Below are 22,341 nucleotides of genomic sequence, written 5' to 3' on the forward strand. Positions count from 1 at the left end.
TTTATTCTCACAACATCTGGGATGCACATTGTTTTGAAATCGCAAGCAGGAGTCAGTTCTGCAACCCCCAGTGGTGCGAAGGATAGATTTGCACGCTGGATGGATTCAATGTTTGAGAAAAACAAGCTAATGTAGTGAGAAAAGGCCCCTCCAGTCACACAAGACAGCAATAGGGTGCCAAACTTCTGGTGTTGGTAGGATAAAACTACTTTTGGTCTTTTCAATAATGCAATACTTAACCTTCTCTGAACTGAATGCAACAGCGTACGGCCAATGGAGTCAGAAAGCAAGTTCAAGGACAAACACGACTCCTCCTGCCACGCGACACAGCTGGGGAATTCAGTAACACCACCTGATGTTGTGGAGAGAAATGAATGAAAAAAGACTGATTAAACTCATGGTTTTCACAAAGATTTTGGTAAGGGAAACCTCAGTTTACCAGAAGTGAAAGATACCTTAAGGGAAAGACCAATTTGTACAGATCTTTTATAGTCAGTATGTTTCTACAGATGCTGACACTGTATTCCTACTGAAGGTTATACACTTGGCTGGCTCAGTATTTGGTCTGTCTCAGGAAACCTCTTCTTTAATAAGTCTGCTAATTAGAAAAAGTGTTTCAGCATATTACTCCAAGATCTGAATTTGGCCTCCTACCTTAAATTTGAAAGACTGCTCTGAGACTGTACTTCAATACTAATTGAAATATCTGTTTCAGAATTAAAATTTTGAAATTTCTTGCATGTTTAAGATGATACCTATTTTTGCTGTGAACAACAGAAACATTTTTCTGTGTTAGTAACTCATTTAGTTTCTGTCTGATTTCATTCACCTGCCGCTTACCATTTCCACCCTGTTCCACAGGACATTTAGGACAGGAACTTTCTTAGCATGTTTTGCTTATTTCTTTCCTACTACAGTAGCATCCTGAGCAACAGCTTGTAGGCAATATTAAAATAAAACACTAAAAGCAAACTGGTTATTTTGTAATGACATTGTACAAAGGCACAAAACTAGAAACACCCTTAGAAGGCAGATGTCTGCCCACAAGAAGAGATGCCATCACTGTGAATGAGTCACTGAAAGACATTGTCTTTCAAGAACCAAGCACATTGCAAAACTCAAACCCCGAAATTGTTAAACACCAAAGCAGTTCAGTAACAGAAAAGTCTTCTAATTATTTCGCCACCCAGTAAGTAATTCAGTACTGTAAATAATTTACTGACTCCATAATTTGCCTACAGGCTAAAATACAGCTGAAGATTCCCTAAAGCTTTGCAATGTATACAAATAAATGAGTATCGATGACTGCATATAGCTTACTGACTACAGGGGAAAAATGCAACTGAAGATCCCCTGATGCTTTAAAACGTATACCAGCACTCGCTAGCTCACCAAAACAAAAGTCCACTGAATGGGAGCCCAGGCACATAACAATCTCAACAGACCTTTATTGTGAGTATTAGAATGCAGTCAACATTATTGCTATTATAAAAAACAAATCACAGAAGAAAGTATTTTGCTTCTTTCATAGAAGATTTAATAATAGTGCACTGCTGCCTCTCTCAGAGTGTTTAGTGACAATACACTGACACACATGGCTACAGCTGAACGGAGGTGGCTCTGGCCAGTTTTAAAGAAAGGAAGGCTGCTGTTTGAAATAAACAGCAATTGAACTAGCTTTAGTTATTCAATCCATAGAATGAGGCTGGCTCATGTAGCGCTTACACACAGGCCTAGTGTGTATGGAAAGGGAAATTCACTCCTGAATGATTTTTCACGCTAGTTCATTTTCTCCATGTGGACTCCAATTTTTTATTTGAGTTGTTCAGGCTGGTGCAGAATGGCTGCCAAATGCACAATCTGCTCTCTGTGCAGTGTATTTTCACCATCATTACATGCTCCATATTTGTTTTCCATATATAAACAGATATACACATAGTGTATAATACTTATTGCTAAAGACAGACCCCCACACCCAGTGCCCAGGACATAACAGAGTATAATAAAAACCATTACTGAAGTATTTCAAACATCCTCTGTAAAACGATCACCTAGAGCCATATGGACTCAGTACAACAGAAACAAAAAGTGTCAGCTAATAAAATGTGAGAATAGCAATAGGCATTTCAAAAGTGATTAAGCCTCTGACCTTAATAAAGCCCTCCAAAATTAAGGTGCATGTACTGTAACATTTCTAAGCAGTAGAGAGAAAACCTACGGTTCCAGTGTTCTAAACTGACATGGCAAAGATGGGTCCTGTTTGCAAATGAATGGCATCATTGCATGCACCCCCTTTACACGTCAGCACCTCCATATAACTACTAACGGGGCAAAGTAGCCAAGATGGCCTGACTGCACACTTCTTGTTATGAAGCCCCTGTTTGCAGACTGCTTCCCACCCCCTACTTTTGTTGTTGATTTTTACATCAAGCTCCAGTTCAGTTCAGGATCTCTTTTGTGTCTAAATTTTAAAGTTTCAGTGAAGAAAAATAGTTGCAGTTTCCCTTCAAATACAAAGGGACAATATTCTGGTTTGCAAGCATCAAAATACTTTTATAATTTTATTGTGATCTTCAAGTGACTCCTTTACATCCCAACCTTCAGTTTGGTAAGGAGTGCTGGGACCCAACAGTGCCAGGGAGGTTTTACTGTAATACGCGTTCAAGTCTAGTTAAGTTAGAAGCCAGATGGGAGTAGAGGCAGATCACCACTTGCCCAAGATCAGAAGAGGCTCACTAAAGGCAGACAGCAAAAACATCTGAACACTTTGATCGTGGTACACACACTCCAACCGTGCACAGCTCATAGGACACACTGGAGGCGGAGGACAGAAGAGCAGAGACCTCTCCCTACGACTGCTTCCCACAGCAGCCAGAAAGAACTGGGCACGAGAACAAGGAGTGAAACCCTCTGGGCATCACGGAAGAAGCCAGAGTGCAGAAAGCTGAAGAACAAAAGGAGAAACAGATGCAAGCTCCAGAACAGATGAGGAGCACATGTAGAAACTCAGAGACAAAATTGAGAGACAGGTGCATGTCAGCCATACAAGAGGACTGCACCCATGGAAGAACAGTTTCAATTCTTTGCCACCAAGCAAGTACGTGAAATCCATCAGAAAATTGCAACCCATCTTCTTCGACTATTTTAAAGAGAACAACAGGCTTCTACCACTGTAAATTACTCCATAGTTGAACAAAGATCTACGCATCTAAGGCCAGAATACCCAAAATATGGGCACTACTCAACCTACAGCTACCCAAGAACAGGGTTAGCTGGAAGCACCTTCCAACCCATTCCCTGCCACATGACTTAAAGTACCTCCACTCTGTAACTGGAACATAGGCAGCCCCATCATGTGGTATCTGATCATGTCACCAAGACTACATTTCATTTATGAGTGCAATACTGATGTCCTACTGCCATCACTGCAACTGAAAATGCAGAATTCCTGATGTAGATGCCTACAGTATTGTCACAGGAAGGAGGAGGCCTTGAAATGAATCACCCTGATACCTCCATGAAAAAAAACAACCCTCAGACAAAAAGCTGGGCATTTAAAGGCACCGCAAGTTTGCCATTTAGCCCTGTGAAACAGCATTTCCCTTTTGTTTATTACTATTGAAAACTTATATTAAGTTAAAAGAAGGCTGCAAATTTAAAAATTTTACTTCAAAAAGAAGTCCTTACATTGCCATATACTATTTCTTCCTCAGAGAGGGTCTGCCTCCATCATCATACAGCACAAGCAATTGCAATTCACACCCCAATAAATGATGCTGCAAATAGACTGCATGTAGATCCCTGGCTTATTTACAGAGGAAGTAGGAAGACAGATGGAAAACGATGCCTACAGGAAAAAGAATCTCTCGATAAGGCCAACTAGAAGAAATACTGGTATGAGCCAGATCACATCGGGTTTGACTGGCACACGAGCAAAGCAATCAACTGTAGGTTACATTCTGTGCAAAACACTTAGCGTCTTCATGGCACTTGACTTGTGTTTAAAGAAAAACTTCCAAAAGCATCCCAAACCTTTGAATACTTGAGAAACTGGGGCCAAAACTAATGTGCACGTTACAGACTAACATCACACTTCGAGAAAGCAAACTCAGACAAGTTTGTGAAGCATTCAAGCAATACACAATGCATCATAGCACTGTCCATAAGGACACTGAGATTGTATTTCTTAGAAGATATGAAAGCTTGCAGGAATAATACATGACTACACAAGAAATGAAGATAAAAAAATAACAAACAGATGATTTGTTTTTGTAAGCACAGCCCATCCTGAATAAGGCAGGATCCTGAGGGATAAAATTACATACTCATGTAAATTTAGAGACCATAACATATACAAACAGAAGACAAGTTAAAGCTGCAAGGGCAACCTTAACTTTGACCTTACGATTTCCTTTTCAGGATACCATTCCTCCATCTCTGTAAAAATGAAACCTCCGTCCTCCCACCTGGAATCTCTCGGTCCATCTAACCTTCAGCAACATTTACAATTATATTACATCACACACATGCACACACATTGCATAATATTGCTACAGTGTATGCTGTATAAATTATGTAAATACACTCCACTTTGTTTCAAAGTAATTCATCCGGATTTACACTTCTCTTATACAGTACACACAGTACCACATTCAAGGATATGCAGCAAGTGAATAATATATAAAAAAGTCTCACATATCCAAAAGCAAGTAGGTCACTCAACTATTCATATTGTTTGAAGCAGTTATTTAAGCATCCAACTATATAACACAGAGTATTTTATTTATTAACAGTTGCTATAAAAATGTCAACAACTCCTCAGCTCTTGTATTCTTTCTGCATTATGAAGTTGCCAATCATGATTCCATAATTAACTTCCATGTTACCATGCAGCTCTGTAATGTCTCCTATAAGCTTGATGTGGCAAGACTTTTTAAATAGCAACCACTCTGTAACAGGGGTTTACAGTTTGCTTTGGACATCAAGAGTGATAATTTCAGATATGATAGACAGATGGGAAATGTCAGGGTAGGTTTATTTTAGCAATGAACCAGCCATGCTGCTTTCTTTCTCAATAATGGTTTTACCATGAAAGTTCAATGCACTGTTGCAAAGTCTTTCCCAGATAATCCATCTTTGGCACACTTTTAAATTTTATGCATCCTCAAAAGGCATTCCAGGATTTTTTGATTTTTGATGGTCTGTACATTATAACAATCACTTCTTTTTTACATTTGTATGTAGATCAGGAAGAAAAGTGGAAAATGTAGAGTATGCAGAATAGTTTTAATAAACAGTTTTACATACAGTACCTTACATATAGAACAGTGTGTTTGCAAATTTAAATAATTTTTGAATGTACAGTGGCTTGTACTCTTATCAAAAGGTAAATTCAAGTTTACTGTCTATCGGTTCTAAAATGCATTTATACAGATAACTAGAACTGATAAACAGACGTGAGGCATAAAATGTTCAAGTATCTTAATGTCATCAGTTAAATAGCCTCCTTTTAACAGTCATATTTTACAAATTTCAAAACCTGTACATACATTATTTTCAATTTTAGAAACTGCTTGTTAAAAGGTAACATTTCATGTTAACCACCAGTTCTTAAAGTCTATTGTAATAAAACTAGACATGTGTAGATATAAATGTATATAGTATGTATATATGTACATGTGTATCTATACACATATACATACACATACAAATATGTATGTAGCACTGGGTACAACGGCAACTTATAAGCACAGGGAAAGTCCTGGGCTCAAAATCCAGCAAGAGCTAACAGAGCAAGTAGGTTGCCTTTGGTTTCAGGACATTTCATTCACTGAAGCTGAAAGATTTTATAAAAACATCTTGGATAATCTATCTTGTGATATTTATTCTAGTGGTTTAGTATATTCAAAGCCACAGACTGGTTTTGCTGCTCTTGTCATTCCTCATCCCAGCTGAGGATGGTAAAGTTTCAGAGGGCCAACACCAGAACAGAGCTACCCAGGACAAAAATTGTACCTTAAATCCTGAATACTGCAATAGAACATAAAAAAAAAATAAACTAGACACAATTTTGGATGGATTGCTGGCACCAAGTAGGACTTTGGAAAAGCCTTCATGTAAGTCATAATTAAATTCTTATCCCAGTGGTTTTAATATTGTTTGGCACATCTGACCACTATTTGCCACTTATATTTTACAAGGAGCCTAAGGGTGCTGTAATAAGGATTTCTATTTAAAAAAATATTTTAAAAAGGAGACCATGATAAGTAATTTCTTTCAAAAAAATCAAAGCTAGTATGTACGTTTTCCTGAACATTCACGAGAGAAGGAAATAATCTAAAAACTTTCCTTGTAGAGAGGATACATATCTCTCTGTGTCTATCTTTCACTAGCAAGATAAGAGGAATTCATTAAAAAAGCAGTTCCCAAGAATTTTTAGTCAGCTGAATTCTGCAAATTAATAATTTTTTGCCAAAGGTTTCAAGATAGTAGCATTGTTCTTCGCAGAGTTTTTGTTTGTTCAACTTTCTTGTATGCGGGCATTTTCTTGTTTATCATGTTAAAATCATATCAACATTTCTGAGTATGTAATATATTACATTTTGAAGCCTGGACATTGAATATTCAGATTTTCAATATACCAGATTCCTTACTCTAAATTTCCTCTCCTCTCTCTAAAGCTTCAGGCTATTAATGTAATCAGCAAAGAACCAGATAAATGCTCAGTTTTTTGCTGTCTTCCTGTCAGTCTTGTGGCTAGTAAGAAAATTCACTGTGAAGAATCTATTTGTATTTATTTATTCTTCCTTTTGTCATACAGAGCAAAGTGTTGCTATTTGCTGTACTTTTCCCATGTCAACTAAGAGCTGTTTGATACGTCGCTTGAGCTGAGGCAATCTTGCCAGAGGATCTGGTGGTTCCAGTTCTCCAGTGAAATCAAGCCAGCTTTCTAAAACTACAGAAGGAAAAGGAAGAAGCTGATTAGAAAAAGTCTTCAAGAAACAGTTTACATAAAAATTAAACTTTTTGTTCTTACTCTGTCTTTTATAAGAAGGGAAAATATACTGAGGCTGTGATTTTTAACAAAAGCAATTTTGATTAGGGAAACACCAATTAAGTCCGTGTTTCACTCAAACGATCCAAACATATCTTCTGATTTGATTGTTACTATAAAAAGGTAACCTCGGAGCACATTATACCCTTGGCTAACAATTTACCTTCTACACACATACAAGAAACTTTAGTTCATGATCTTCTTGCTGTGACAGTTCTGCAACAGAAAAAGCAACCCTTAAATGCAAGGCTTGCTTCTGTCACTTCAACAGGCTCCTGCTTACAAGGTCCAGATTACAGAATGGTTTTCCAATCTTCAGCAAATGTTTTCAAGGAATTTCTATGCTTGTAGAGCCAGAGAAGGAAAAAGGTCAACCCTGTTAGCCTAGAAATACTGCCTAGTATGAGCAGGAATACTGAAAGTAAAACTGCAAATAGGAATAAGACAACTTTATTTGTCAAAAGATAATTAGAGACTCCTATGACTAGACTACAAAGTCACCTCATTCTTAATTTCTATGACTGGTGAGTAAACTTATGTGCTGTAATATTTACACCTACACTGTAATTTTGTTCAAGTTTTCTCATGAAGCCTGATTTGCCTTCCCGAAACCATTTACTTACTAATATATAGCAAACCAAAGTTGAAGGCAGAACGAACGCATCTTTTTTTTCCTAAACATTGTCAATTACTAAAACAATCAGGCCAAAAACACTCCAGGCATAGAAAAATCCATCAACTTTATGATCCTTATCCGGACAAAGACTAGACAAGTTATCTAAGCTTTCTGAAGTCTGCCTAATATCACAAACTTGAGCTAAATTTTCAGGGGTCCTGAGTGCTTAAGCTACTTTACTGGGCACTCAAAACTTGTGGAAGGCGGTGGGGGGATCAGGGGTACAAGCTCTGGTTATAATTTTGGGTACCCAAATTTGAATACAATACTTAAAAAAATCCATCCTCAGTGCCTTCAACACAGTGGCTATGAAATATGCTGTTACAGGTGTATTAACAAGTATCTGGTAATGCAGTTACCATCAACTTCTTTTTCAATCAGGTCCATTCTGCTGGTGACTTCGTTCTGTACATTCTCTATATGGGTAAGGAGATTTAGCTGCCATTGAAGATGTGTGTCCACTTGTTCTTCTGAGCCTTTTCTTTCATTACAAACAAACACAGTGTTTCCTTCAGCAGAATTCTTCTTCATAGGAGCAACAGAAAGAAAAAAATTGCCATTTAAGAGGGTTTTTTTTGTTTTGTGTTCTTTTAATTTCTGGTGTTGCTTTCAACACTTGAGTCACATGATAAACTATGCTGTTTTAGAATTGTACTTCCGACTACTTGACAAAAAAAAGCATACTCAGAAAGCCACGTACCATGACACACCAATAGACTAAACCAAACAAAATGCCAATTCCATACAAATGAGCATGTATAGCACTGGGGGGGTGAGGCAAGAGGTAAAGTTTACCAGCTCAAGCACTTTGTTTAACGCAGTAAGACAGACTGCATTTCTGTGCCCTTCTTATATAAATTGTGACTTAAATCATTAAGTGAACTGCATTGGTCTACTGTCACCAAAAATGTGCAAAACCCTAAGGTTTGTTTCAACTTTAGTCAGAGAATGAAGGAAAACTCTCTAAAATGCAGTAATATCCAAGATGTCAGTCACTATTTTTCATAAATAAGCTGGCCATTCTATTTCTGGATTAAGACAAAAGACTTCTCTTCCTACTATTGCTATGGTCCCTTGTCACTTGCAAGCACAAGTCTGGGACAGAATTGTACATGTTTGGGGATAGTTACAAGGGCAGTAATACGCAGAGTTATGCAAACATAGTTTCTGAGGAAGATTGACTTCTTTGAAATAATTAGTATCTTCATAGCAAGTCAGACATAATACACAAGTTCCTCATCTTTCTGTATTTGACGTTTCAGCTAAGGGAAATGGCCAAAGGAAGTATACCGGATTTAATGAATTAAAATGTTCAGCATCTCCGTTGATTAGCAAGATTCAGTTTCCATTTTATAAACCACTATGACTTCATACCTGATGAAGTTCTTTCACTATTTATGATTCTATTTTAGGGACTAGAATGCTGGATACATGTGCTCACGCGGTGTCACTTCATGGCAAATGTCAGAGCAAGGAGTGAATTTTATCCTATTAATACACTTCTCTGAAGAAGTGCTCAGCTGATTTTTTTCCACGTCACATAACAGACTTAACACCATTTTTTTCTCAAAGTATTTCTTCCTCCAGTCAAGAATGGCAACAGTGAGAAGAGAGGGGAAGAAAATAGGGACTGATGGATTTTAAGTTACTTCTTAAGCAAAACAACTTTAAGACTTAAAATCAATTAAAAAAACAAATCAAACTTGGACCAACCTGCTGGCAGCTTTATGAGCGAGTCCTGGAGAACAAGTATTGTTAATACTCACAATATTCATTAAAGGAGTTATTTATCAAAGATAGATTTTAAAAGTCATAAAAGCCTCTAAACTCTCAAACCTTTCAGGTAAAATCTTTTTCTCAAGACATCAAGTTTGCCTCCAGTGTTTTCACTATCCAAACTGTTATTAATCTGATAAAGGTATTTTTCAGCATAAATAAGAAATGCCCTATGTATTACAATTTTCAGACCCTCTCTAAAACCACGAGAGAAGAATTCCCTTGCTGTACGAGGACCCAAGTCCATAATTCTAAAATCAAGATCATCTGTTAGGTGAATCTTTTAGATGCCCACTGCAGTAAGTTACAGTCTTAAAGCTAAATAACTTGTCATCTAAATAACATCACAAAAGATTTTTTCTTCCTTTTAATTGCCTCTGTATTTATTCAAATGGCTAGTAAATGCTCCTTGGAAAAAAACCCGCAAGAACGAACAGGTCCTTCTCTAAGCTAAGAGATCAATGTAGGCAATCAGGGAGTGGTGGCAGGGGTAGTAAGAGAAGCAGAGTACAGGATCCAGCTTGCGAAGAAGAAATAAACAGGAGGTTCAGGTGCAGAAGGCTGGTGCTTTCAGAAGCAGGAACAAGGAAACTAAATACAATTTTAAAGATGATGCAGACTCGAAAAAGGGACTTGATAACAGTCAATCTGGTTTATAAGAGAAAGAAGATATGTAACAGAACTGTAGATCAGGATAAGACAAAACAGTATGGAAAATCAGAATATTCAAGGCTCTGCAGGTACTAGAAGGGAGAATCCAAAGCTCCAGCCAAAATTTTGACAAGGAGAGGTGAAGAAGGCACTTTACAAAGAAGGCAGTTCTTGTAAAAATGGCACTTCAATGTCAGCGTCATCATGTTTTTAAGGTAAGTACAAACAGGTTCATGGAGAAACCAAGGAGAGCTTTTCAACGTGTATTAAGTCTAGACAGAAAGCCTTATTTCAGATATCAAGGCTGACTACTGACAACAAGGTGAACTAAATGTGTCCCAAAGGAAAGACACTGCCCCAAACACATCTCTTCCTGGTTTAAAACAGACAGCACCTAGCTTTTTACATATATGCTTTGGTCTCTGAAGGAAACATTAGTTTTGTTTCACTGCTCACATGTATTTTCTTTTAATTCTAAATATGTTTATATTATTTACAATGACAATTTAAGGTACTGTTGGAAGGAAAGTGTATTTCACACTGCTGCATATCTCCTTACTATAAAAACTGAATATAATCATGCGATTTAGCATACAAACAGTTATTTCTAACTAGAACGAGCCAAAATTTCCCATTCAGACTATATAGCTTACATGCCACACTTAAAACTAAAATTAAAAGAAAAAAGATGTATCTTACTCATTTCTTCCACACCAGAAACTGTACTTCAAAAGGGGGATGAGTTGGGCCATTTATTCTCACACAGTTGGTATTGTAGAAAACAGAAAGTTTGTTTCACTTTGTTTTTTGCTCAACTTCTCTTCACTAAAGAACTCTTCACTAAAACCAGACTAACAAGTTCAGACCTTTTCCACAAAGTAATGGATTCAAACCATTAATGCAAAAATGAGAAAGAGATGTTTAAATAGCCAAATATAATCCTGACTAAAAACCTGTGAAACATTTAATTAGAAGAAATACGCAATATAAAAGACTCAAAAGAAGTTGCACACGAGGTGAAATTAGTTGGTCAGTAAATCATTACTTGTGGACAGAATTCTTGATAGTGTTGGTATTAAAAGAAGAACACAGTATGATAATAAACACTATTACAAACCTCAGTTTAACAAACAACAACAAAAAAAACCACATGTAGAAAACAGAATTGAGAGGAAGAAGGAAACTTGTCCCATTTTCCTCACCTTGCAAAAACACGTAAGTTTTCTTCAAGACTCTGCATTTTAAGCATAGGATTCCCACCCACCCCATGCCCCTCAACACTGGACTGAGCATAAACAGTTTTAGCACAGGCAATACTTTAACCAAACTTTGCATTTCATTCACTAGCTGAAATGGGTATACTTCACCTGAAACTATTTCAGCCATCCAACTTTGCTTCTAGTGATTTCTGCTGACATTTGATAGAGTATGTCAACTTAGAACAATGAATATTTCTAAATACTTGTATGCACTTGAGGTTTATCAGATTGAACATATTTTTCCATCTAAGAAGCTTCCCAGACGAAGAAGGATACTTACCTGCTCATTCATGCCATCATCTTTAAAAGAATATTGTAAACAGTTTTTATTCTCTGTGTGAAATTCCTGATCTTCCTCAAAACTACTTGTATCTTCATCATCTGAGCTCATAGGGTCAGTGACTGCTTTGCAGTCTTGACCAAAACTCTGTGGTTTTTGGTAACTGTGCTCACTTGTGATGTACGTTTCTTCCATCTTCTGGGGTATACTGGGTGGCTCTTTATGGTTTTGACTGTGACATGTCCTTTCAGTTGGATTAACAGCATCTGGCAAAGTCACTAATTTTTTCTCTACCCCAACAGTTATTTGTTCTTGTTCCTTTCGCATCCCTGAATAAGCCCAGAGATGAAGGTCTGGGTGATGCTTATTTCTGCAACGAAGGGGAGGAAAAAAGCATGTTATAGAAATACCACTTACAGCACTAAACTATTGAGCATCCACTTCTGCTATATCACAGCTATTGATAAGTACCATTATCTAACATGTAAGTATTCCTAGGTCACTTATCAATTTAGGATAAATCCAGAATGTCCCTTTAACTCCAAAATTGACTTAAAAAAACAAAAAATCACCAATAATCCCAATACACCACATCTGCTCAGGTGCTGAACACCTAACTCCCACTGAAGCTGAGGGTATTCTACATCTTGCACTTGAATTATTTAAACTATTATACAAGAAAGAACTTTAACGTGAGAGAATAATGCATATGGAATAATGGTAGTCTCTGCTACCTAAATATATAAAGACGGAGAATAAACCTGGACCGATACTTACTTTAATATCCCAATCTTCAACTGCAGTCCATGCAATATTTCAGTTACACCATATACATCTGCCAGTAGGTGATGTGTTGACACAATCTTTTTGGCATTAAGATGAGAGTAGTTTTCTTTCAAAAATGATAATCCACACATGTGTCCATTGTTAAGCCAGTCTTTATCATAAAGATATTTGGCACTCCACCTCTGACCTGGGGTAAGCAATAAACAAACTGAGGGCCATCTAAAGCCACAGCAGAATTGTATTTAAAACTAGAGTGCTATAATTATATGCTGTACTCCCCTAAATGTCCCCTAACATCCGTCAAAGAATGATTCAAGATCTTGCTATTAATATATTAAAATTTAGTTTTCATGGATTAAGAGGAAACTCTTAACACTTATGTAAACAAAAATAAACCTGAAATCTCAAGACCTCTCTAAATGGCATTTGAAATGAAAATCTAATCACCTTTGCAATCAAAGTACAGGATATCAAGAGCTGTGCTATTATCAAACTGAAAAAAAGTTTACATGAGTATTTTATTTATCTAACTACTGCAGCTTACTTTTTAAAAAAAAGCAAACCTAAGTTACCAAGAGAAATTTCAGAGAGTGGATTTTATATGGACATATCCAAAACACCTAGTTCGTTTCTAAAAGACAAATATTTTGCTTCAATACTGAAGTCAGTATCTATTTATTAGAAGCCAAGAGAAGACTTCATGAAAGCAGACATTTCAAAGTTATCTGACAGCAGAGTCCTCACACTCTCCTTTGAGGTGCCTTTTACCAGGCACTACTAGACAGGATATTGATGTAAGTGGGCCTTAGGTCTCCCATCCTATGGCAACATCTACAATCGTAAACCAACAGGCATGACTGAGTATTTAGCTAGTGCTTCTATAGTAACTTAATAACTATTTAAAAAAAAACAAAACACACAAACCAAAAAACAAAACTAGAAATGTATAATGCTAGTTATTCCGATATTATTGTTTACAATGAGGAACCCAGACAAACAGACTGACTAAGACCAATCAGTGCAATATCTTACACTCAATTTCATATCAGACTATCATCATATACAGAACAAAGAATGGGTTGATGGAAGCCCTTCATACCTTTCAGGAGAATACCCTGTCTATCTCCTTTCTGCCCATTATCCCAATACACTTTAAAATACTGACATTGTGAATGACCTTTTTCTCCTGACATAGAAAGAAAAGAAGTAATGGTTAGGAAGGGAGAGAAGATAAAAATTAGGGACACAGTCTCTGCATAGCAGGGGATAACGAAGTACCTAGTACAGTGCAGGGAAAGAACACAAGACAAATTAGTTGGTTTTAATAAGAAAAAGCTTGACTGCTCAAAGAGTACACCACACAGAACTATCAAACAAGACTCTATATCATCAATTTAGATTCAGATTGGGGCAAATGGAAAAAGTCACATCCTTCCAGCTCTATTTTCCTAAATTTCCTTCTCAAAAATAACTAATAAAAACAGTGCTATTTTATACCTCTGCAAACAATTTTCCGATTTCATTTCTTAAGTTCAGAATTAAAGGAAATTTGGGGGTGTAGTCTCATTGCCCTTTTAAAACAGCTGGACTGTTGGATATTTCACCAGAAGACATATATGTGCTTTTGTACCAATTGTCAGAAAAAATACTAAAACCTTTCTTCCAAATCGTATAGTTTTTCTCCAAATAACTGCCAAGAAAAATGGGTTCATGAACAGAACCATTTTTAAATCAACATCTTCCTAATCAAGTATATTCAGTTTAAAAGTAAATAAACTTTTCCTAATTCATACCATTTCAAACTTATTCTAACAAGCTTGAGTTCAAGATGTGCTGTTTGTGCACTATCATTTACCATAAAAAGTGCTAGATTTTTTTCATATCTTACATATTCAGTTCCACACCTTTATTTACACAATTCTAGACAAGCACAAACATTATAAAATTGCAATTAATATGAAATGACATCCACAGCGTATTTCAGTGCACTGTGGTAATGAGTCCTTTTTCTCTAACAAAAAAAAAAAAAATATTTAAATGAACAGGTGTGATTCCAAGTATAGGCTAAACAGATCGCTGAAAAGAATGATTTGTTTAGAAAGACTTTTCAGACTACAATGACATGAAAAAGTGCTAAGGTTTGGGGGGGAATTAAGTTTCAACAACTAAAGCAATGGTAATTAAGATCATGAGTAAGATTTAGCATAGCTGAACAGGATGTTAGTAACAGGAAAGTAAGTTTCTGCTCAGAGCCAAACTTCAAATCACTTGCCCCGAAGAAGTATAACAGATAACACAAAACAGACAGAGCTTTAACAATTTAAGCAATGCCTAACATCTCTGCTTAAAAATCCCAAGCAGACAGATGCAGATAAAGGTGGTTTACCCGTACCTGGTGGATCTCTGCAGATATAACAGATGTACTGCTCTGGAATGCTGTCCTCCAACAGTCCCATGCATACACTGTGCTGCCAACACAAGCACTCTTCACACTGACATCAGGAAAAAAAACAAAAGCAAAAACTAAAACTGAGATAAGTAGATTAAAAAATCGCAAGCTACTTCTTGTATCGTCAAAATGCAGAGAACAGCAGTTTAACTTAAATAGCTGGTTTGAGTAAGATTATTTTAGTTGGGCAATTTGTGTTTGGGTAGGCAAAGACATCAAGCTAAAAAAGAGCTCTAGTTCTGAAAGTTACCTCAACCACAAATTCCAGACTGGAAAAAAAAAAAAAGAAATTGAAGATGTAATATTTAATAATATTTTATTACAACATTCAGTATTTTAGCACCTAAATATTTAGTAGTGAAACATAAGACAGGAGTATAATATTACAGTAAAGTAGAAAGATAATGTAATACATTACAGCATAACAGTGAAAAGTAGAAAACTCTTCAGTTTAATTATTTATATTTACAAAGCATCTCTCCAGTGCGCTAGAAAGATGTGTTTTTAATATCGCACCAATGGAAAATCTAAAAGAAAAAGAAAATGAAGAGAAAATGAAAGAGGAGAAACAAGAGAATAGGAGAGCAAAATAGAAGTGGTAAGACATGAGGGCCTAGAAACAGCAAACTGGTTGCTCTCAGTGAGACAAGGCATGAAGAGGAAAAATCAGGCTGTCATTGGACTTTAGAAACGGGCAGGAAACTACCACTTAAAAATACATTTCCTTTTCTCAACTGAGCGTTTGCCTGTGTTCTAAATACTTGCTGTTTTACTACTGAAAGTCTCTCCTCTTTACTTTGACATGCTTTTGAGCATCAACCTATTCAAAACACTGAAGTCACCTTTCGTCTTGTTACACCACTATGGCTACAACTTCCTCTCCTCTCTCCAAAGATTTCTACGCTAGTCCATTTTTCCACATTTTTAGCATAGCTGAACTCCTGCTTAGTTCCTCTAACACAGCGCTGCATTTCAGTGAGTTCCCAGGGACAGTCTTTGTGTCCTTCGTTTTCAGATCTTTCTGTCATTTCCCAGACTTTAAGTCCATTAACATAGGACAGCCATACTCCCTTCCTTCAGATCTCAACTAAAAAGGCTCCATATTTTCTACAGAAACCGTACCACATAAATAGTTGAATACAAACCTGGTTTTCGAGTGTGGAAAAAAACCCAAGAAGTTCATGGCTTTTTTAAAGTTACTGACAACTGAGTTCTTCCTCACTGTTGTTTTCATTTGATCTAATCGCTATATTATGAATTCCTTGAGACAAAAACTTTAAATTATTCATTACTAGATGGGAAATGCTCCCTTCATTGAAGTACAAATAAATAAGCAGCAGCAGTTGCAATCCATCAGCACTTGAATGCTGTGCAGACACTGTATACTCTTCTCCCCTTTTTTCTACACCAAGTAAGATTTAAATTCTTAGCAGGTTCTAAAACAAGCTAGTGATTTCTAGTTTGAGAACTGCTATTCTAAAGATGAAGCATGCACATCACACACATCACAGTTACTGACAATATTAATGTCTGTATGGCAGAGATCTTGGATACAGCTGAGATACATTTACAGTGAGCAGAGTGGTTTCTACAATTGGTACTGCAAAGCACAAGGGCCAAACCAGAAGGGCTGGTATAATCGGGATGGTCTGTGGAGAGAAGCGATGATTTCTGTGTGGGAAAGGATACTTTATTCCAAATTTATCAACTGGCTATAAGGAAAAAGGTTACCTTTCCTTATAAATCTGTTCTACATATCGATTTGTTAGAGAAACCCCATCCTAGAGTAATAGTTCTGCATACATCAAACAGAGTCATGCCAAGTGCAGAACATAAAAATATTTTGTTATTGTTCACTTCTATTTACAGCTCTCTACATAACTTCGGTCTCCAACACATCAAAAGGGCACCTTCACAAGCAAGAAATTTAAATGGAAAATATACCATCCCCCCCCAATTTCTTTACCTGAATCATAAAGCCATTTTCTTCATCCAGTTCACAAATGCATCTAACAATCTCATTGAGAGCATCATCTTCATCCTGAGACTCTTCAAAGTTAGTTGAATCAAAGTCCTGATTGTATTCATCACCACTAAGTAACAAACTCTCCGTAGAGGAATCATCCAAAAACTCCACATCTGAAAGGTCTAGTAAAAATAAATACATGTGAAACTGTGTGTGCATAGATGCACTACTTTACAGAAATATAGGGGGTTTTGGCAGTTAAAAATCTTAACCTGCATATAGCAAAAAATAGCTCTCAAACACACTGCTGGTATATTAGATTTCTTGACGAATTTTGCAAAATGCCTTTAATGTGATCTCCTCAGAAGCAGAGTAGCAACACTTAACCAAAGCAACTACAATGCAGAACAGCTTAAGGAGTGTAAGCATTTTGATTTAAATAGATGAAGTGTAAATCAGTCACTACATTTATAGCTACAATCCCAAACACATACCAAATTATTTCCTTAAAATGCTCTCTCTTAAAGAATTAAACCTACGAACTGAAAGTTGCTGTTCAGCCAACCTACTTTCTCCACTAAGGTCAACAGACAAGATAGCTCTTGGATACTGGTATGATGTATTCTTCTCTGAGAACATGCTGCGCAAAGTCAGAGAGCTCCCCGAGGACCGTGTTAATGGAGAGGAGCACCTGTCCAAGAATTCAACAGAACTATCTTCATAATCTGAATAATCTGAAAAGTTACAAGAAAATAAGTTGCTGTTACAAAAGTAAAGAAAAGTTTATGACAAATTAAAAAAAAAAAATATTTAAGTATAATGCAACATTATGTTCAGAAGTAAAGAATATCAACATTGAGGTATTAGGATGATGAAACTGTAAATATGAAATAGCAAAAGCTCTTCATAACATATTTTATAAATAAATTTCTGGTAAGAAACATAATGATGTTTAATAGCCAAGACAAGCACTACCCATTTAACTCCCCCTTCCCTCCCATCTCTGAATGTACAGAGGAATAATTTTTCCTAGAACATTATACAGTCGCCTTTTTCCAAAATTCATCCTGTACCATCTGCTATCCTAAGAGATGCTGCTGGTAGCTCTCTTTTTTTTGCTTTAGGTCTGTTGGTAGCGCTACCAACATTGCTACCTAGAAGTAACTCCAGATGGTCCTGTCAGGTTAAGCGATAAAAGCTTGTCTGCACACCTGCAGAGGAGCACAGGAAGCCCAAAGAAAACGCTCCTGGGATGCTCCCAGGCCCACCCCAGGAGCCATGGGGCCGTTGATGGGCCGACGGCTCCTGGGATGGGCCTGGGAGCATCCCAGCAGGGTACGCACAAGCCCAGAGGAGCATGAAGAGCAGGCAAACAACAAACATGCCCTGCCCGCAGCCCTCCCAGGGCTGTCCCAGCCATGCCATCACCCCCCTTATCCAGGCATGAAACCCATCACAATGTGTTACCCAGAGCAGCAATCCAGATCACCTTTTGCACTAAGGGCATTTGCAGCCCAGGATGGGGCACACTATGGGACATAGGGGAAAATCATTTGGGGATTGCAAGACTTATTATACAATGTTTAGGGAAGGAACCAAAGGTGGGGAAAATGGATGGGCCTAAGTGATTTGGGAAGGAACGAGTGTGGGGAAAATAGAGGAATAAGAGGATAAAAAGGGCCAGTCGTGCATAAACAGTTTGCTGGTCAGTACAGTTGTCTGGCCATGCCCTGCATCTGATCAGCGCAGTCTGTCCTGGCAGAGGTGGTGGAGTCTCCCTCCTTGGAGATACTGAAAAGTTGTCTGGACATAGTCCTGGGCAACCAGCTTTAGGTGGCCCTGCTTGGGCAGGGGGGGTTGGACCAGAGATCCCTTCCAACCTCAACTACTCTATGATTCTTATTAAACCCCATTACTAACTCTTACCCAGGTGAGAAGCGTTTTATTCAGTGTGCAGGTGTGTATATGGGGGTCTAAGTGCCAGCAAATGGAGTAAGGCCACAGGTCGAAAGGCCCATGTGTCTGTGGTGGCAGCACCTGGAGAGACTGGAGTGACCAAAGTGTCAGCCACTTGCAAAGGATCTCTGGTCACAGAGGCCCATGAGTTCATGCTGCAGCACCTGGAGCCAGTGCCTGTGTCTGATTGCTAGCAGAGATCAAGGTGGACCAGCTGGTGAGCAGATGAAGTGGCCTGGGAGCCAGGGGTGAGTGGGTCTGCAAGGGCCAGCTCTGGGTGTCAGTACCTAAGGGTGAGAGCCGGGGGGGCTATGGGAATCTGGGGAGTCCTGGCCAACTCTGGCAGTGTGCGAGAGTGCACATACGAGTGAGATGGTCTGTACTGCAGCGGGGCTGTGGCCCCACGGACTCGTGTCTCCAGGTGCCAGCAACATCAGAGGCAGCTACTGGGCAGACAGTGTCTGAGCTCAGCTGCTGGAGAGATCCACTCTGTACAAGTATACTTCTGTATGTTCTCACCAGTGGACCCCCACCCTGCTCAGCCAGAGACAGGAGCAGGATGAGGCTGTTAGAGCACACACACAAGCACAGACAGCACCGTGCACTTGTGCCTACTGGTAATACAGCAGTATTGACATTTATATTGATACCAGCATGACATATTTTCCTCTAACATATACTATTTGCAACAGTCTCAAGGAAAACATTTCCAAGCCTGTCCTTAATCATAGTGACAGGAGAGACTGTCCCAGGTAAGTCATGGAATCACAAATCACAGAATGGTTTGGGTTGGAAGGGACCTTACAGATCATCTCGTTCCAACCCCCCTGCCACGGGCAGGGACACCTTCCACTAGACCAGGTTGCTCAAAGCCCCATCCAACCTGGCCTTCAACACTTCCAGGGATGGGGCATCTACAACTTCCCTGGGAAACCTGTTCCAGTGCCTCACACCCTCACAGTAAAGGATTTCTTTCTAATATCTACTCTAAATCTACCCTCTTTCAGTTTAAAACTGTCACCTCTCGTCCTATTGCTACACTCCCTGTTAAAGAGTCCCTCCCCACCTTTCCTATAAGCCCCCTTTAAGTACTGGAAGGCTGCGATAAGGTCTTCCCAGAGCCTTCTCTTTCCTAGGCTAAACAGCCTCTCAGCCTGACCTCACAGGAGAGGTGCTCCAGCCCCCTGATCATCTTCATGGCCCTCCTCCGGACCCGCTTGAGCAGGTCCATGTTGTTCTTATGCTGGTCAAATGGTAATTAAGAGTAGCCATCCATTTACTCCTCTTAAAATTTACTGTTTTGAATATGTGAGTAATCAGATATCTACAATTTCATCCTTCTGTAGGAAGCATTCCTGCTACCACCTGTATCTACAGTTTTCTTGCAATGGGTTCCACAATAGGCTTCCCTCCTAAATACCTTCCATACAGCCAGTATTCACATTTACTTTCTCCTTCTGTCAAAAACACACTATCTACCACATTTCCTAAGTATATTCACTGTAGGGGAATCAGCTCAATGTGTAGTTGAGTTGATTACTTCATGTTGTATTGCTACCAACCTCACTGTAACAGAACAGTATAACTAACAGAAATTACCTACCTTCTGCGTTATATGGGTTTTATATAAACAAACATGCATATACTCAAAGCACAAAAAAAAGGGTTAGTTGGGGTTTTTTTTGATTGTTTTAAAGCCTTGCACAAAACTTGTCTGAAGCACACAATGTGCCTGCTTCTTGTTCTTCCCCAAGATGCCTCAATTTGATTCCAAAGGAATGAAGCATGCTTCACACCCTTTCATTTTTGCCCATGCCCTGAGTGAGCTAGTACTGGAGAAAAAGACGACTACTTCTTTTGACAGATTATTTTTCAATGGTCTTTCTCAAGGTCAGACACTGGAGTCAGAATCTGCCAAAGCATTTGTTTTTCCCCAGTTTAAAAAAAAAAAAAAAAAAAAAAATCCAGGCAGAATACCTCTAGATTTCTAGAAACAGATTTTCACTAGAAGAATTTGCAAAGAATAAAATGCTCAAGTTTTATTCACACTGCTTTCTGCATCTGGATTTAAGATTCCTATTTTTTGGGGCACTGGGAGGTATATGGTTTTCTCCTAATATTTACAAGCATTGGACATGGCCCCTAGAAGTTGGAACCTAATCATGGTACCTCTGCCAAGCTTCTAAGTTTCAAGACAAGTTGGCAAAAAGACCAACGGAATAAAAAGAATTAAAAAACCACCCCACCGACAACAAACTACCTTACGACCTCAACAAGATAAAACCAAAGAACAATACTGAGCAGAACACAGCTCTGTGTTAATGTGCAAGAGGTACTCTATTTGTATCGATTTGGAAGAATAGGGTTTGCAGAACCCACTGCATGTCAGACCTGCATGGAACCAGAGAACCAAGTGCACCCCAGACAGTCCGAAGCCTTAGACTCTCTGATCTCAAGCACAGCGCTTCGCGAAACAGCAAAGTGTCACACGCTCAGGTGAGAACCACCAGTCTGACCAACTCCTCCAAAACCTTCTAAATTATGCGCTACCATCAGCCTTTTCTGATGATTCACCTAAATTCCAGGATTCAACACCAAAGATGATAGAAAACTTCTCTATTTACCTCTTTCTTTGGAAATCTAAGAAACAGAAGGCTCAGGGAAATACTATATCAATGTTTCCCCATTATAAAATATATATATGTAGTTAAACCTTATTTCAAATCTGTAGCTAAACTTGTTACCTATTAAAACAGTTCTGCTCAAAAGATCTTTTTTCAAATACTTCAACCATTATTTTGCTTATTTTTATAGAAGTTCTTTTTCAAATACTTTTACACCAACACTCAATGTCATATACTCAAAGGACAGAAGAGCTATAAAACATTTTTCTCACTCTTATCAAACTGCATTGAGAGTGCTACTGGGGATATTGCTGTACACAAGGTGATGGGGTATTACTTTTGAACATCTTCCTAAAAACAGAACCAGTAGAGTGTATTAAGTCACTCCGCCATGTCTTACATAATCACAGATGAAGTAGCCAAGACTGCACAGGGTCTTGGGGTTTTTGTTCTTTTCTTTGGTTCTTGCATACCTAGCATTTACCAATATTTTCTTGCAAAGACTTAGATGCCTTCCCAGTGCAAGTAAAAAACTCCCAATAATTTTTAGGTAAAATAAGCAATTTAAGTTTACAGTTTAAAATTATATTACTCCAGTATAAAGATGGTGAAGTACGTGAAATCTAGATTATTGCAGTTCACATCCAAGCACTGCATGATTTGGGAGCATTTTCACGTTATAGCACAAATTTTAGACAAAGGCATAACTACTCAAGAGATCCACAAGGCATCTTTAAAAGTCTGTGGTCAGAAGCTCTTTTAATGCATAGAGTTTTTCCACATGGTCTTGAGGAAAAGTTTCTAGAAAATTCTTTGTTTGATAGGTTTTGAATTTTCACATTCTCATATTTTAAGAATTTTTAA

General features: G+C 38.1%; 1 protein-coding gene across 11 annotated transcripts in view; it reads right to left on the reverse strand.

Annotated features, from left to right (window-relative positions):
- Positions 1-1,428: 1,428 nt before the first annotated feature.
- The window catches only part of PHF20L1 (PHD finger protein 20 like 1), a 61,095-nt gene continuing 40,182 nt past the window's right edge, over positions 1,429-22,341 (reverse strand). For 5 of the 11 annotated variants that reach the window (XM_030012857.2, XM_030012855.2, XM_030012856.2 and 2 more), the window contains 8 exons: positions 17,467-17,631; positions 16,898-17,079; positions 14,875-14,974; positions 13,582-13,668; positions 12,474-12,669; positions 11,697-12,066; positions 8,090-8,255; positions 1,429-6,955 (listed from right to left, as the gene is read on the reverse strand). In XM_030012857.2, coding sequence (XP_029868717.1) covers positions 6,813-6,955; positions 8,090-8,255; positions 11,697-12,066; positions 12,474-12,669; positions 13,582-13,668; positions 14,875-14,974; positions 16,898-17,079; positions 17,467-17,631 — 1,409 coding nt within the window. In that variant the 3' untranslated portion in view covers positions 1,429-6,812. The remainder of the gene's footprint in view (positions 6,956-8,089; positions 8,256-11,696; positions 12,067-12,473; positions 12,670-13,581; positions 13,669-14,874; positions 14,975-16,897; positions 17,080-17,466; positions 17,632-22,341) is intronic. The other 6 variants (XM_030012864.2, XM_030012860.2, XM_030012858.2 and 3 more) reach the window with 3 other exon arrangements.

Source organism: Aquila chrysaetos, chromosome 4 (assembly GCF_900496995.4).
Source record: "Aquila chrysaetos chrysaetos chromosome 4, bAquChr1.4, whole genome shotgun sequence".
Classification (NCBI taxonomy): domain Eukaryota; kingdom Metazoa; phylum Chordata; class Aves; order Accipitriformes; family Accipitridae; genus Aquila; species Aquila chrysaetos.